General features: G+C 44.2%; 1 protein-coding gene across 3 annotated transcripts in view; it reads left to right on the top strand.

The window, feature by feature from the left end:
* The window catches only part of XYLB (xylulokinase), a 43418-nt gene extending 35900 nt beyond the window's left edge, over positions 1-7518 (top strand). For all 3 annotated transcript variants that reach the window (XR_014297374.1, XR_014297375.1, XM_082664638.1), the window contains 2 exons: positions 1718-1812; positions 7129-7518. Coding sequence is in view for 1 of the 3 variants with exons in the window: in XM_082664638.1 (XP_082520764.1) it covers positions 1718-1812; positions 7129-7206 (173 nt within the window). In the remaining 2 variants the exon portion in view is untranslated. The remainder of the gene's footprint in view (positions 1-1717; positions 1813-7128) is intronic.
* Positions 7519-14946: the final 7428 nt, after the last annotated feature.

Below are 14946 nucleotides of genomic sequence, written 5' to 3' on the forward strand. Positions count from 1 at the left end.
TTCTTTCCTTCCTTCCTTCCTTCCTTCCTTCCTTCCTTCCTTCCTTTTCTTTTCTTTTCTTTCCTTTCTTTCTTTTTTTTTCTTACGGCTTGTGGGATCTCAGTTCTCCGACCAGGGATTGAACCCAGGCCACAGCAGTGAAAGGATAGAGTCCTAACCACTAGGCCACCAGGGAACGGGCAGTTTATTTCTAGGCTGTCATGTTTTTAATCAAACTTTACAACATGTTGGCTTTTATTTGCACTGACGTATGAGTTTGTCTTTTTTTTTCTGACTCTGCAGTTTCTTTTTCCTTCATTTCTATGTTGGTGTTGTTGGAATATACAGCCAGAATACATAATTAAGAGGAAATTCAGTAGGTGATCATTTTCTGAGGGCTTGCATGTCCAGCAAGGGCTTGGTTTCAGCCTCCCAGAGAACGCTACCTTGGCTGGACAAAGGACTCTAAAATATTTTCCTCAGAACTTTGAAAACACCATTCCATAAGCTTCCAGCCTTCAGTGTTGCCCATGAGGAGTCTGGGGTTTACTTTATACTCCTTTTGCCGAAGCAGAAAAGGAACTACCCTTTGGGGCCTCTGCTGCTGTGCTGCACTGTGTTTCTTTCTTATTTTTCCTTTTCCATGCCTGTTTAGTTGTCAGACATTACCTGGGGGTACTGCCCTGCTCTGCCCTCCAAAACTAAAACCTGAGCTAGGTCCCAGCACACCAGTTCCCACTTTATGGGGACATCCATTCTCTCCAGCTGGGTCCAGGGATGAAAGCCAGTCTGTGAGTGAGTAGAGGGGGACAAGAGTCTTTCAAGTAGTCTCTGTGGTGGCTACCCCACCCCACTGTGTCCCCTCATCCACACAGCTCTGGGCTGGGATATTCCAGCATCCTTCAGAGGGAAAACTGGGCCTCACATCTTCAGTGGGCCCTCCTCCCCTCTCGGTGGTCTTGAGTTTCCCTTCAGTCTGATACTGCTCCTTAAATTGCCCGGAAATCCCTTACTGTTTCCTGCCCACCTATGGCAACCTTCTCTCTTTTCCAGCCCTGCCACTCTTTTGCTTGGTGGGCATTTATGGAGTGCCTCCTGTATGCGGGCAGTGTGCCAGGCACCAGGGCTCCAGTGGAGACCCAGTCCTGGCCTCTGAGAGCTTCCGGCTCGAGAAGGGAGGGACCTTAAACAAATCTGTGGCAGAATTAGTGAGATATGCCCTGAGGAAAGCAGATGGTGCTGAGAGCTGGAAGGGATGTTCCTAGCGGCAGCTTTTCTGAGAAGAGAGAAGAACATTCCACACAGTGAAAAGGCTCTGAGCAGAAGGAATTGAGAGCAGTTGGGGTGGCTGGAATGCAGTGATCGACTCGGAGAGTGGAGCCACGTGAGGGAGGAGAGGCGAGCGGACCCTCCCCTCTGTCAGAGGTCAGAGGTTAGCTGCCTCCCCACATGCGCTTCAGACAAAGAAAGCCCTGCTGAGAAGAGGCCTGCACTTGAAACTTTTCTTCTCTTTCTCTCTTTTTTTAAAGATGGTTTTATGGAGGCCCAATTTCTATAACATAAAAATCACCCATACTTAAGCATACAATTCAGTGATTTTTAGTTAACTTTACTGAGTTGCACACCATCACCATAATCCAGTTTTAGAACATTTTATCACTCCAGAGATAAAATGCTATTTCCGGGTAACGCCTTCATTTGCAACAGGCACTGACGTGAAATGAGCTTTCCCTTCTAGGCCTTGCAGCTGGAACAGATGTGCCCTTTTCAGAGGTTGTGAAGTTAGCCCCAAATCCCAGATTAGCTGCTGCCCCAACCCCAGGAGCGTCTCAGGTAAGAGACCATCAGAGTTCATTCGTGGCATTTGCATCGTGAAAATCAACTACGTTCTTTTTTCCAAAAGGTAAGTTTTTCTTTATCACCTACATTATAGCTGATGTGCTCAACTAAAGGGGAAATCTACTTTTTTTTTTAATTGTCAAGGAAACAGCGCAAAAGAAGACAGGTTGTCTCTGAGATTCAGAGATACGGCTGATCTTAGAGCCCCAGGGATCAGATGGCTCACTGGGCATATCTTCCTTGCTCAGATGCCTTGGGGTGCACCCTTCTAACTCACAGGGTTACAGAGGCCACTGAAAGACTCTGTCACTTAAGCATAAGACGTGCTGGGTTTCTACCATTCAGATCTGAAATCTGGATCCAAGAAAGCTGTGTGGTCCCTCAGTCAGAGGGAAGGCAGACCCCACTTGTTACAGGTTGGGTTCCCTGCAAAGCAGACCCCGAGCTGTTGATTAGGGTACAGGAGATTTATTAGGGGGCACTCTTGGGATCTGCATCTGTTGAAGGAAAAAGGAAGAGGCAGGGCTGCGCAGAGGCAGGAAGTGAGCTGCAGCGCAATCTCAGGGGAGCCTTCAGTCAATCCTACCGTAAGTTCTGAAGCTGGGATGACTCTGGAGTTTTACCCAGTTGTGGTGAGGGGGATGGGCCCTTATACCCCATGTCCATCAGTTATTGCCTGCAGGCCACCCCAGGATGGGGTAAGGCAGCTCTCTATAGCCAAAGCAATCCACAAAGGAGGCTGCCAGCTGAGGGCTGAGAGAATAAGTTCTCTGTTCCTGCGGGGCAATCCAGGTGGTATGCCATAGCTTCCATTTCACCACCCTTCCTGTTTGCACAAGGTTCTTGCAGTCCAGGCACAGGGGGTGACACAGACAGAGGACTTTATTACTCACAGTACAGCAGGCAGCATAAGCTTCACGTCTGCATCAGTTTTCCTTGGCCCCGAAGTGTGGAGTGGACCCAGGTGGATACTGTGCACACACTGTGTCTGTGTCACAAATGAGGGACCCTGCGCGTTATAAAGGAGCTGCGAGCAAACCTGTCCAAAGGAGACATCTTTATCATCCTGGTCAGCAAACAAATTTTCCCTCTCCCTATCCTCCAAGGCTGTTTGCTATACAAACACCCTTGAAAAGATAGTCTGGAACAAAAGCTGTCACAAGACATATAGAAACACCCTGGAGAATTGTCTCACAGCTTATCTTGGAAGCAGAAGCTCATGCTATCCAGGTGACTAGATAACCCACACACATGGGTCTGCCCAGGCTTCTATTACTTTCTGTTGTGTGCCCTTCTGTTTAAGAGGGAGTTCAATGAAGTAGAAAGATTCTACCTTGAGATAAAGGGCCTTTGGGTTCTGATTCTTATCGTGCCTCTCCCTCTCCGTGTGACCTTCACATGACCTTGAGCTGCACTCCTCATCTCTGAACCTCTGTTTCTTCAACTGGGAAGTGGGGACATCTGTCTGGCCTACTTTTAACCTGCTAATTGTGAGGGTTAAAGAGAATCCTTGCCTATCATGGCTTTATTTATTTTTTTATTTTTTTGGCCACGCCTCGCAGCATGCGGGATCTTAATTAGCTCCCCAACCAGGGATTGAACCTGCGACCCCTGCAGTGGAAGCTCGAAGTCTTAACCATTGGACCACCAGGGAAGTCCCTATCATGGCTTTACTGTACAACAGGAAGTCTGACGGTGTTGCCGTGTTGGTTCAGTGGTTCAACAGTGTCAGGGCTACGGGTGAGGTTTTCTGAAGTTCTCCAGATCAGCAGTGGACAGTGAGAACATCATGAGAGCCACATACGTCATTTACATTTTCCAATAGTCTCATTTTTGAAAAAAGAAGTAAAAATAAATAAGTGGCTAATTTTAATGTATTTAATTTAACCCAGTATGTCCAAAATATTGTCATTTCAACATGTGATCAGTAAGAAAAGTTGTTAATGTGCTAGTTTACTTCTTTTTTTGTTTGGCTGAGATCTGAAATCTGGTGTGCATTTCCTGCTAATAGCGCCCGTCACATTTCAAGGGCCCAGGACCGCGTGTGGCTTGTGGCTACCATATTGGATAGTGCTGTACTAGGTATGCTCCACATGACCACAGGATGTATGCAGCTTCTCCTAACATCATGTTCCCCCTCAACTGTATTCATAGGCAGAAATCAGAGCGTGGCATTAGGCAAGGAGTCTCTCCTCACACACTCTTGCTTTTCAGGGAGAAACATACTGGTCTGTTTCCCTCAACTCCCCCAAGAGACTACCACTTGGTTATACTGTCAACCTTGGTTGTAAGAAAGGCTGAAGTGGAGTCTGGCTCTTTCATCCTCTCTAGAAGGAGGCCAGCAAGGGAGACGGTAGTGAGGGTAAGCTTTAGGGCAACAAACAGCTGCAGCGGCCTCATTACAGGCGGCAGATACTCAGTGTGTGTACCGCCACTCTCCCTGGCTTGCCCATGACCAGAGTCACTAATACCTCATGGAACTCTTTACCATTAAACCCAAGTGTAACCTCGGAATCCTTCTCAACACCAGTTGGCAAGAAGTGACAGTCTGTGATTGTTGGCATAAGTGACCTATTTGAGGACTGGATTGTACATACCTTGAGAGCAGGACAACATCCTCTGTTTGCTTTCTGTGGCACCTCTGTGTGCTCAAGTGGAAACTCAAAACAGTAACAGTGTTTTCCCTGTAGGCTCTACTGAATGTTACAATTTCCTCCTTGGAGAGGACATCACAGCCCTCTTACGTCAGAGTTCACAGGCAGAGCTGCTCCAACTGCACCAAGAGTAGGCCCTAGTTGCGTAATCAGTTACTAAAGGCCTTGACTTTGGAGCCAATTAAACCAAATTAAGAAGGAATGGGGGCTTCCCTGGTGGCGCAGTGGTTGAGAGTCCGCCTGCCGATGCAGGGGACACGGGTTCGTGCCCCGGTCTGGGAAGATCCCACATGCCGCGGAGCGGCTAGGCCCGTGAGCCATGGCCGCTGAGCCTGCGCATCTGGAGCCTGTGCTCCGCAACGGGAGAGGCCACAGCACTGAGAGGCCCGCGTACCGCAAAAAAAAAAAAAAAAAGGAGTGGGATTGGCATGACCTCCTGGTGGTATATGTGAGTCCCAAGGAAATCTGGGTCCCTTGGCCAGCCTTGTGTTGCTTGTGTGTAAGACCACATGCGCTGACCTAAAGTGCAAGGCTTACAGAGCTACAGATGAAAACAGCTTTAAACAAAAAGAATGAAGAGGAAGAATGTGGGATTGTGTTTCTTTCTGGTCCTTTTTCCCTTGTTGGTTTTTTGGTTTTGGTTTTGGTTTTATTTTACTACACAGCACACTGTATATATAATTTTATAGCCTGCTTTAAATATTCTACATTACAGTGTAAGTATTTATATTCTTTTCTTTTTCACAGTATACAATTTATTATATTATTTGTGTTTACATTGTCATAAATATTCTTCATGTTTGACATATTTTACATGTTATATTATTACTTTTTTTTTAAACATTTCTTTACTACAGACTTTTACTATGCTAAGAATTTATATTCTTAAAGGTATACATACTTTTTTTTTTTTTGGTTTGCACATAGTCATTTATTTAACAGCTATTAAGTTCTTACTGTGTGCCTAGCACTATGCTAAGCTCTAGGAATACAAACACACCATCTCTTGTATGTTTGGGATATAATGGGAGATAATGGCACATAAAAAAGATAAATTCCTAATTGCTACAGACTGTTTGGGCTTCTCCAAAATTCATTTATTTTAATTAATTTTTATTGGAGTATGGTTGCTTTACAATGTTGTGTTAGCCTCCACTGGGTTTTTTTTTTTAACTAATTTTAAAAATTCATGAGTTGAAATCTTTACCCCCGAAGTGATGGTATGAGGAGGTGGGAATTTATGAATGTGATTAGGTCATGAGGCTGGAGCACTCAGGATGGGATTAGTGTCATTACAAAAGAGACCCCAGAGAGATCTCTGGCCCTTTCCCCCATGTGAGGACACAAGAAGAAGATGACTGTCTAGGAATCAGGCTCTCACCAGACAGAATCTACTGGCATCTTGATCTTGGACTTCCCAGCCTTCAAAACTGTGATAAACAAGTTTCTGTTGTTTATAAGCTACTCAATGTATGGTATTTTTTTGTTATAGCACCCAGAATGGACTAAGACACTAATCATGCAATTTGCAGAGGTGCACAGGAACATACATGTTATTTTTAATGACTGCATAATATTCTATCTGGCTAATGAACCATATTTTCTCGAGCATTTTCCATGTCTTAGAGCAGTTGCTTCTAGTTTGTCAATTATTATAATTAACGCTATGTGGGTAAAGGGTTAACAAAACCTTTCCCTATTCTGCATGAGAATTTGACTTTTGGTTAATGTTCTAGCTCTGCAATAAAAGTGGAATGTCAACAGTGTTACTAGGCAACATTGCTATGTCAAAATGGCCCTGAATTAGGAAACTGCATCTGGAATGGGAAAACATAAATACCTAAGGGGAAGTCATACTTAGGGCTCCCTGAGTGCAGTGACTTCTCACGGGCATGGCTGTTGTCTATGGAGTTGTTAACAAGGGATACTCCTGTGGGGAGTGAGGTTTCAAAGCCAGGGTGGTTCTTGCACCTGTAAGATGTGGATTTCATCTCCTTGCACCTGAGCTGTAACCTGGGGGGCAAGGAGGGAAGAAGGAAGGGAGGCAGAGATACCCTTTCCTGGACACCTGTGCAAACTGTTCATGGTCTCCTGCAGCCACTGTGCCAACATGCATGATTCTCCAGTGTATCCTTTTTAAGGCCAGGGTGTGGCCCATGGTAGTCTTATGAGTCTGAACATTTAGTGGTATCTAAGAGGACCTTTGGTGGGCCTAGCACCCTACACTTAGGATTACTTCCTTAGGAGAGCTTTGCAGAAGTAGAATAACTAGGTCAAAAGCCATGGGCATTTTCAAGCCCCTTAATACAAATATAAAGTTGAATTGATTTACAAAAGGATTGCACCACCAACTTCTACCAACTGTGCAATGAAACAGCCATTTCCAGGTACCTTCATCAGAATTTTTTAAAATTTTGTAGATTTGATAACAAAAACTGGTTTCTTGTCATAATTTGCCTTTTTTAAAGATCTTAAACTATAGGTTTGAGAACTACTAGCATTTCTTCTTTTGTGAATTGACACTTCCTTTTTTCTGCCCAGCAAAAAATTTAAATTGCAAATACATGGGATGTAGAATTTTTTAAATTGCAAGTTGCAAAGAGACGTAAGAGCACCTTCCCTTCGCCATCCTAAACTGCTCTTTCCACCCCTCCAGGTCTACGAGGCCCTCCTCCAGCGGTATGCCATGCTTGAGCAGAGAATCCTGACCCAGACCCGGGGGCCTCCGGAGTGAATTCCACAGGCCCAGTCTCACTGATTCCACTTGGAGACGTGGCCTTGGACAGCAGGGAACCTCTTCCCTGTTGTAAGCAGCTCTGCCTGCCCACCTGACTCCTTACGGTGCTCCAACCTGCCCAGGACCACCTTAAAGCCCACCTTAGCACATCCTCCTGAACACAGCTTGTGTCCCTGTGCCCTTGTGCCCAGGGCAGGAAAGCATCTCGCTTCCTGTCTTTTATCCCAGGAGGCAAGATAACACTGAGCCTGGGATATGTCCAATAAAAATTGTGACTTTTCCCCTTTCGGGACCTAAGTCAGCAGAATGGGAGAGACAAAGCAAAATAAATAGATTCTTTCCTCTTTATTCACTAGTTTTCAAGACGATGAGTTGATTGCCAAGCATCCTCTAACAGCAACTAGATTTTTAGTATCAATATGATACATTTGACATACTTTATATGTCTTAATCCATTGAGTAATTATTTTTCTCCTTGTCTTCTTTCTGATAGCCATACTCTCCAACTTTTCTCCTACTTTCCTGATCTACCATTCATTCTTTCTTCTTTACTGTTACTTCTGCTCTGTCTACTCCTTAATGATTGCTGGGCCCCAAATCTCTGTTCTCATTCCTCTCTCCCTCCAATTCTCTCTTATTGGATGGTTTCATCTAGCCTTGGGCTTCAACTGCTACTTATATACTAGTAACACCCAGCTCTATGTTTCCAGCCACAACTCTCCTTGGAGTCAGCCAACATTCTCACAGGGGTACTTCAGACTCCGCTTATCCTTTTTTTTTTTTTTTTTTTTAATTTTGAGTCATTTTAATCTTTTTTTAAAATTTATTTATTTTTGGCTGCTTCGGGTCTTTGTTGCCGCGCTCGAGCTTTCTCTAGTTGTGGAGAGTGGGGGCTACTCTTTGTTGTGGTGAGTGGGCTTCTCATTGCGGTGGCTTCTCTTGTTGTGGAGCACGGGCTCTAGGCACGCGGGCCTCAGTAGTTGTGGCACATGGGCTCAGTAGTTGTGGCTCGCGGGCTCTAGAGCGCAAGCTCAGTAGTTGTGGCGCACGGGCTTAGTTGCTCTGTGGCATGTGGGATCTTCCCGGACCAGGGCTCAAACTCGTGTCCCCTGCATTGGCAGGCGGATTTTTAACCACTGTGCCACGAGGGAAGCCCCAGACTCTGCTTATCTTCCCTTGCCCTTCCCCAAACCTCCTCCTCCAGAGTTCCTGTTTCAGTGAATTGGTACCACCAACCATCCTTTCATTCATTCATTCAGGAACCCAAACCCAAAACTCAGATATCTGCTTTCCCACATCAAATCAGTCACCAAGTGATTTTTGTTATTCCTTTGGTAACTCTTAAAACAGTTCCTTTCTCTCCATCCCTCCCTGTTTTACTTTATTCCTTGCTCAAATTATTGCAGAAGCCTCCACAGAAAGTCTGCCTCCTGCAAAATCCTCCAGATTTTTCTTCTGCCGCAGGCCCACACCTATGTTGGGACTTCAGTTAAACCAAACTACTTGTGATTTCATCCAGAGCAGGAAAATGCTGCAACAGCTTTGAGACCTGATGGAGCAGAGCAGAGACAGAGACTACCCTAGTGGGAAGTCAAGGGAAGAGGTTTAGAAAATGAGTAGGACCAGAGATATCACTTGTGAGAAAGCTGACGTCATCTTGAAAGGGAGTGGTGTCCCTTGCGGGCTTGATGGATAAAGGCAAAAAGGGAAACAAGAAGCTGAAGATAACAGCCTATCAACAACAGGTCAAAGATTCAGAAGAGGAACTTCCCTGGTGGTCCAGTGGTTAAAAATCCGCCTTCCAATGCAGGGGATGCCGGTTTGATCCCTGGTCAGGTAACTAAGATCCCACATGCCACGGGGCAACTAACCCGTGCGCCACAACTACTGAGCCTGTGCACTCTAGAGCCCTTGCACCACAACTACTGAGCCTGCATGCTCTAGAGCCCGCACGCCACAACTAGAGAGAAGCCCACGTGCCACAACGAAGGATCCCACGGGCTGCGACTAAGACCCGATGCCACCAAAAAAAAAAAAAAAAAGATTCAGAAGAAAACAGACAACTCTCCCCACCACCACCACCTAGACATTACTTATTAAAGAAATTACATTATTAGCCAGCAATAAAAGGTCTCTTTTCTACCAAGAAACAGAAAGCCACTCAATCCATTCCCCATTTTACCCCTGCCCCCGTAGAGTTGCCCATTATTACAAGGACGTCAACATAAATAGAAAAAGGAACTCACTTTGTACAAATATGGGAAGAAAACAAAGTGAGAATCATAACTTTTCCAGCTAATGAAATACACCCAATACAAAGGAACAAAGAGGGTAAACTGTTAACAACCCTCCAACGTGAACTTTAAAACAAAAAACAACGGCGGATATGAAAGAATACCACAGATCAGAAATTCAGAAACTCAGAGTAAAGATGAAAAAGCAACAAGCGTATATGGAAAGAGAACTGACCAAACTTGGGAAAGAATTTGAACAGAAAGGTAAAGTCACCCTAGATAATGAAGACTACATTACAACATACCCAAATGAAAATAGGAACGACAGCAAGTACCATAAAGCATATAGAAGATAGGAATGAAAAAAGCTAAGACAGCAAAAACAATATAAAGGAAGACCTGGAAGGGCCCAGAAAGAAAATGATAGACAGGCAAAGAAAAACTAACACAGTTAAAGTTGGAGCTCTTGAAGCTAAAATATAAGACAATGGAGCAGAGTTAATATTTAAAACTAACCCCAGAGAAATTCCTGAAAACAAAAGACCTGACTCCATATCTTTTTAAAAAATATATATATTTATTTATATATTTGGCTGCGTTGGGTGTTAGTTGTGGCATGTTCTGACTAGGGATAGAACTTGGGCCCCCTGCATTGGGAGCATGGAGTCTTAGCCACTGGACCACCAGGGAAGTTCCTGAATCTGTATCTTGAAAGGGCCTATCTTGTTACTTGGAAAATTGACCCAGAATGATCAACTGAGACACATCCTAGCAAACTATTACACTTTGCAGGTGAGGGGGAATATTCTCTAGGCCAAAAGGCCTAGTCTCTTACGCAGGAGATATCAGGTTGGCATCAAACTTTTCAAAAAGCAAGTAGCAATGGAGCAACATTTTCAAGAAACTCAAAGAAAACATATGAACCAATTGTTTTGTGTCCAGCTAAGCTGCCCTTTAAGTAACAAGGATGTTTAAAAAGAGCTCAGGAAATATTGTACTCATAACCCCCTTAGGATTCTACTAAAACAAGCTTCGTCCAGCTAGGAGATGATTGGGGAAATTTCAGCCAAAGGACTCATAGTGAGCATTGAATAGTTTTAGATCTAAGACCAAAGTGAAAGTGGGGATAAGGGTGGAAGAAGAGTATCAAATGGCATGTGCTTTGACACAGTAGAAGTAACATAACTAAATAAATCAAAAAGAAGGAAAAAGACAGTACAAAGAGCTCTGTTGCAAAGGCAATATGTGCAAGTCAAAGAATATCATTTCAAGTTGACAAACCGAATATCAACGCTTAAATAAGGAAAAAGTAAGTGTAGCATCATATACAGAGTGAATGTAATAAGGACGAGCGTATGAGCCATATCAGTAAATGAAAACTCATCATTTAAAAAAAAAGTTCAGCTTGGCTTACAAACAAACATCTTACCGTCTATTATTTACAAGAGACACACCTAAAATAAGTGATCCAGAAAGGCTAAAAAGTAAAGGGGTGGACAAAAATATACCAGGCACATACAAATTATAAAAAGCAAAGCTTACGGGCTTCCCTGGTGGCGCAGTGGTTGAGAGTCCGCCTGCCGATGCAGGGGACGCAGGTTCGTGCCTCGGTCCGGGAAGATCCCACATGCCGCGGAGTGGCTGGGCCCGTGAGCCATGGACGCTGAGCCTGCACGTCCGGAGCCTGTGCTCCACAACGGGAGAAGCCACAACAGTGAGAGGCCCGCGTACCGCAAAAAAAAAAAAAAAAAAAAAAAAAGATTGAGCAAATTCCCTGGTGGTCCAGTGGTTAGGACTCGGTGCTTTCACTGCCAGGACCTGGGTTCAATCCCTAGTCAGGGAAGTAAGATTCTGCAAGCCGCGTGGTGCAGCCAAAAAAAAAAAGACATAATGAAATCTATGGGTATAATTAAAGCAGTGATAGGTGAAGTATAGCTTTAAAATGCAGTAACATTGATACAAATAAAAGTGTAAGAGTTAAATGAATTAAAAATACAACTCAAAAAGCAGTAATAATAATAAACTAGTGAACAAAAAAGACAGAAGAAGTAATGAAGATCAGATCACGCATTAGGAAAAAATGGCAATTCCACCTAATTAATCTTTTTTTAGAAAGACGCTAGTTATTTTCTCTCTAGAAAGTCCATTTCTGAGATATTTTATTCTCCCTTCATTACGTTCACTTTTCCCAGAAATCTTTCAGCATATTTATAATAGCTTTTAAAAATGCCTTGACTGATAATGACATCATCTATGTCATTTCTGTTTCTGTTGACTGATTTTTCTCCTGATGGGTCATATTTTCCTGCCTCCTCTCATATCTAGTAATTAAAAAATTTTTTTAATTATACAGTGCCAGATTTGTTAAATTCCTTTAAAAATGTTGACCTGTTGTCTGGTAGGTATTTAAGCTACTTATAGATCAGCTTGATCATTTCAAGGCTTGGTAGTGTGGGCTTACAGTAGCCTTGATTCTAGGGCTAGCTTAGCTCCACTGCCATGGAGTAACCCTCTGAGTCTTTACTCTCAGTGTCCTGGGTGTTCAGTGAGGACTTTCCACTTTGGCTGGTTAGAACTAAAAACTATCCTGTGCCAGTCTTGGAACTATTCAGCTTGCTTGCTTTCTTCCCTCACCTCATGGAGTATCATTCTGTGTATGTGAAACCTAGAATTCAGCAAAAGCCCCAAGGAGACTCATCTGCAAGACCTCCAGCTTTCTCTCTGCAGCTCCCTCCACCCTGTACTCTGCCCCGTCAGTTTGCTGCAGCCTTCCTCATCTCCCGAGCTCCAACCTCTCTCTCTGTCCCCAACTCGACAAGGTTGCCAGGCTCTGCCTGGGGTGCACTTCCTGCATTGTGGACTGGAATTTGTCTCCAGGCAGAAAGCAGGGGCAGTCATAAGCCTCACTTTGACTGCCTTTTTCCCCCCAGGGATTAGAGGATTGTACAAGGTCCAGAAATAAATAGTTGCCTCCTATATTTTGTCTAGTTTTCTTGTTATGGCTCCAAAGGGCAAATACCGTTCCAGCTACTGCATGATGGCTGGAAGTAAAACATCTTATCCAGCTTGATTTTGGTTCCACTTCCAGAAGTTTCTCCTCTTTGGAGGAGCCTGACCTAAAAGGGAGGCTTGGCTGCTCAGTTTTAAGAGTTCACAGGGACAGACTGTTCTAGCTCTTTCTATTCTTACCAGAGTCTCTTTGCATTCACTTGCTGTTGGATTGGAGAAAACCCCTCCTAGTTTCACCTACTGTTCTAAAGTTATTGAGCCATGCTTTCCAATGAATATCTCTTAGCTATTTTGGGATTCTGTTTTTCCCAGGTACCTCTTCCACCGTGTTCCTCAGCTTCCCCTTGTACAGATACTAGTCCATGAATTTTTTATTGCTGTTGATAGTTTGTAGTTATCTCTATTTGCTTGTATTTTGGTATTTTGGGGGAAACCTTGTTACCTAGTTTTATTGTAAATGTGCATGGATTTTCTGGGTTTTTTTTTTCTTCTATGTAGTTGCTCTGTGAGAATTTTGGAAGATTCAAAAGCTATGCAGCCACCACCCTAGCCCCCCATCTTCTCGGAATCTGGTAGAAGTTTTAAGAGCTTGGATGTAATTTACCAGGCTCTCTTTCCCCTATCTCTGCAGTAAAGAAGCACATATCAAAATGTTGCCTCCATTAGCCTGTGTCCCTAAGTTATTATAATGAGTACAGCTTGCTTGGTGACCCCCAATGGACACGCAGTATGAGTGAGAAATAAATTTTGTTGTTTTGAGCCACTAGGGTTTGGGGATTTTCCATTAGCACAGCATAACCTAATCTGTTTTGAGAGTTATAGACAGTTACCTTTCCATCCAAGACAATTAATTTAGTTGACCTCAAGGTAACCACCATTAAGTTAAGAGAGAGGGTGGGAAGAACTATGGGGGCAAGGAAGAAAAGAAAACAGTTTGAAATGTTTGGGAAATAACTTTTGATGTTGACGGCACATGGGACAGATTGGAAATAAATAGGTAAGTTTTGGGGGAATTGTATTGCCAAAAAAGCCATGCACCCATCCTATTAATGGTACCCCCTGAAATTGTTTAATGCATTGCTGTACCTAAATTACCCACTAATATATACTAATGTATATTGCCCTGTATTTCTCATAATTACCCACTGAGGCATATCTCTAACCAAGGGCCTTTCAGGAGCTGAGAGAGTCTGGGGCCACTTCTGTGTATTTAAGTGAAGAGGTCTCCAAATAAAATTACAAAAATTGTGGTTACTTTAAGAGTTTATCGGACTTCCCTGGTGGCACAATGGTTAAGAATCCACGTGCCAATGCAGGGGACACGGGTTCACTCCCTGGTCCGGGAAGATCCCACATGCTGCGGAGCAACTAAGCCCGTGTGCCACAATTACTGAGCCTGCGCTCCAGAGCCCGCGAGCCACAACTACTGAGCCTGCATGCCGCAACTGCTGAAGCCCGCGCGCCCAGAGCACGTGCTCTGCAACAAGAGAAGCCACCGCAATGAGAAGCCCGTGCACCGCATTGCAGAGTAGCCCCCGCTCGCAGCAACTAGAGAAAGCCCATGCACAGCAACAAAGACCCAATGTAACCAAAAATAAATTTAAAAAAACGAACAAAAAACCCCCCAACACATCTAGCATCAAGCCAGTTCTCTTCCATATATATTATCACCACCCAGCATCTCACATGTGGACCACTGCAACAGCAGTGAACTGAAAGAGATCGTGACTTGTCACCTGCTTTCATTCTTGCCCAGCTAAAATACATCTACATAGCAACTGAAATTATCTTTTAAAATGGAACTCACGGGCTTCCCTGGTAGTGCAGTGGTTGAGAGTCCACCTGCCGATGCAGGGGACACGGGTTCGTGCCCCGGTCCGGGAAGATTCCACATGCCGCGGAGCGGCTGGGCCCGTGAGCCGTGGCTGCTGACCCTGTGCTCCACAACGGGAGAGGCCACAACAGTGAAAGGCCCGCATACTGCAAAAAAATAAATAAATAAATAAAGGAACTCACTTCACATTTCGCCCCTTCTTCAAAATCCTCCCGTGGCTTCCTGAAGCCCACGAATGTGTTTTTGAAACCAACTTGCTGATGGACTGAATATGGGAGGAATCAAGAATGACATAAAATTTCAGTTTGAGCAATTGGCTGGTTATGCCATTGATTCAGACAGGGACAACTGGAGGAGTAGCTTTATGGGGTAAATGAGGAACTCTGCTTTAGCTAGGGCAATTTTGAGATACCTGATAGGCTGCCCAATAGAGATGTCAAGTAGGGAGTTGGTTATACAAATTTGGAGTTCCCAGAGATGTCAGGGTGGGAGACACAGATGTGTTGGCAAGTTGGACCACCCTGAGCGTTTATTGCGATACCCGACTTGATGTGAAGCAGAAGAGAAGAACCAGCCAATCTAATTGTTGGCACACGGATTATAGTCGCTACCTTCCAGTAGGAAGGAAGCAGTGACTCATCTTCCCTAGAAAAGACATAG

Source organism: Grampus griseus (genome assembly GCF_964374135.1).
Source record: "Grampus griseus genome assembly, chromosome: 10".
Lineage (NCBI taxonomy): Eukaryota > Metazoa > Chordata > Mammalia > Artiodactyla > Delphinidae > Grampus > Grampus griseus.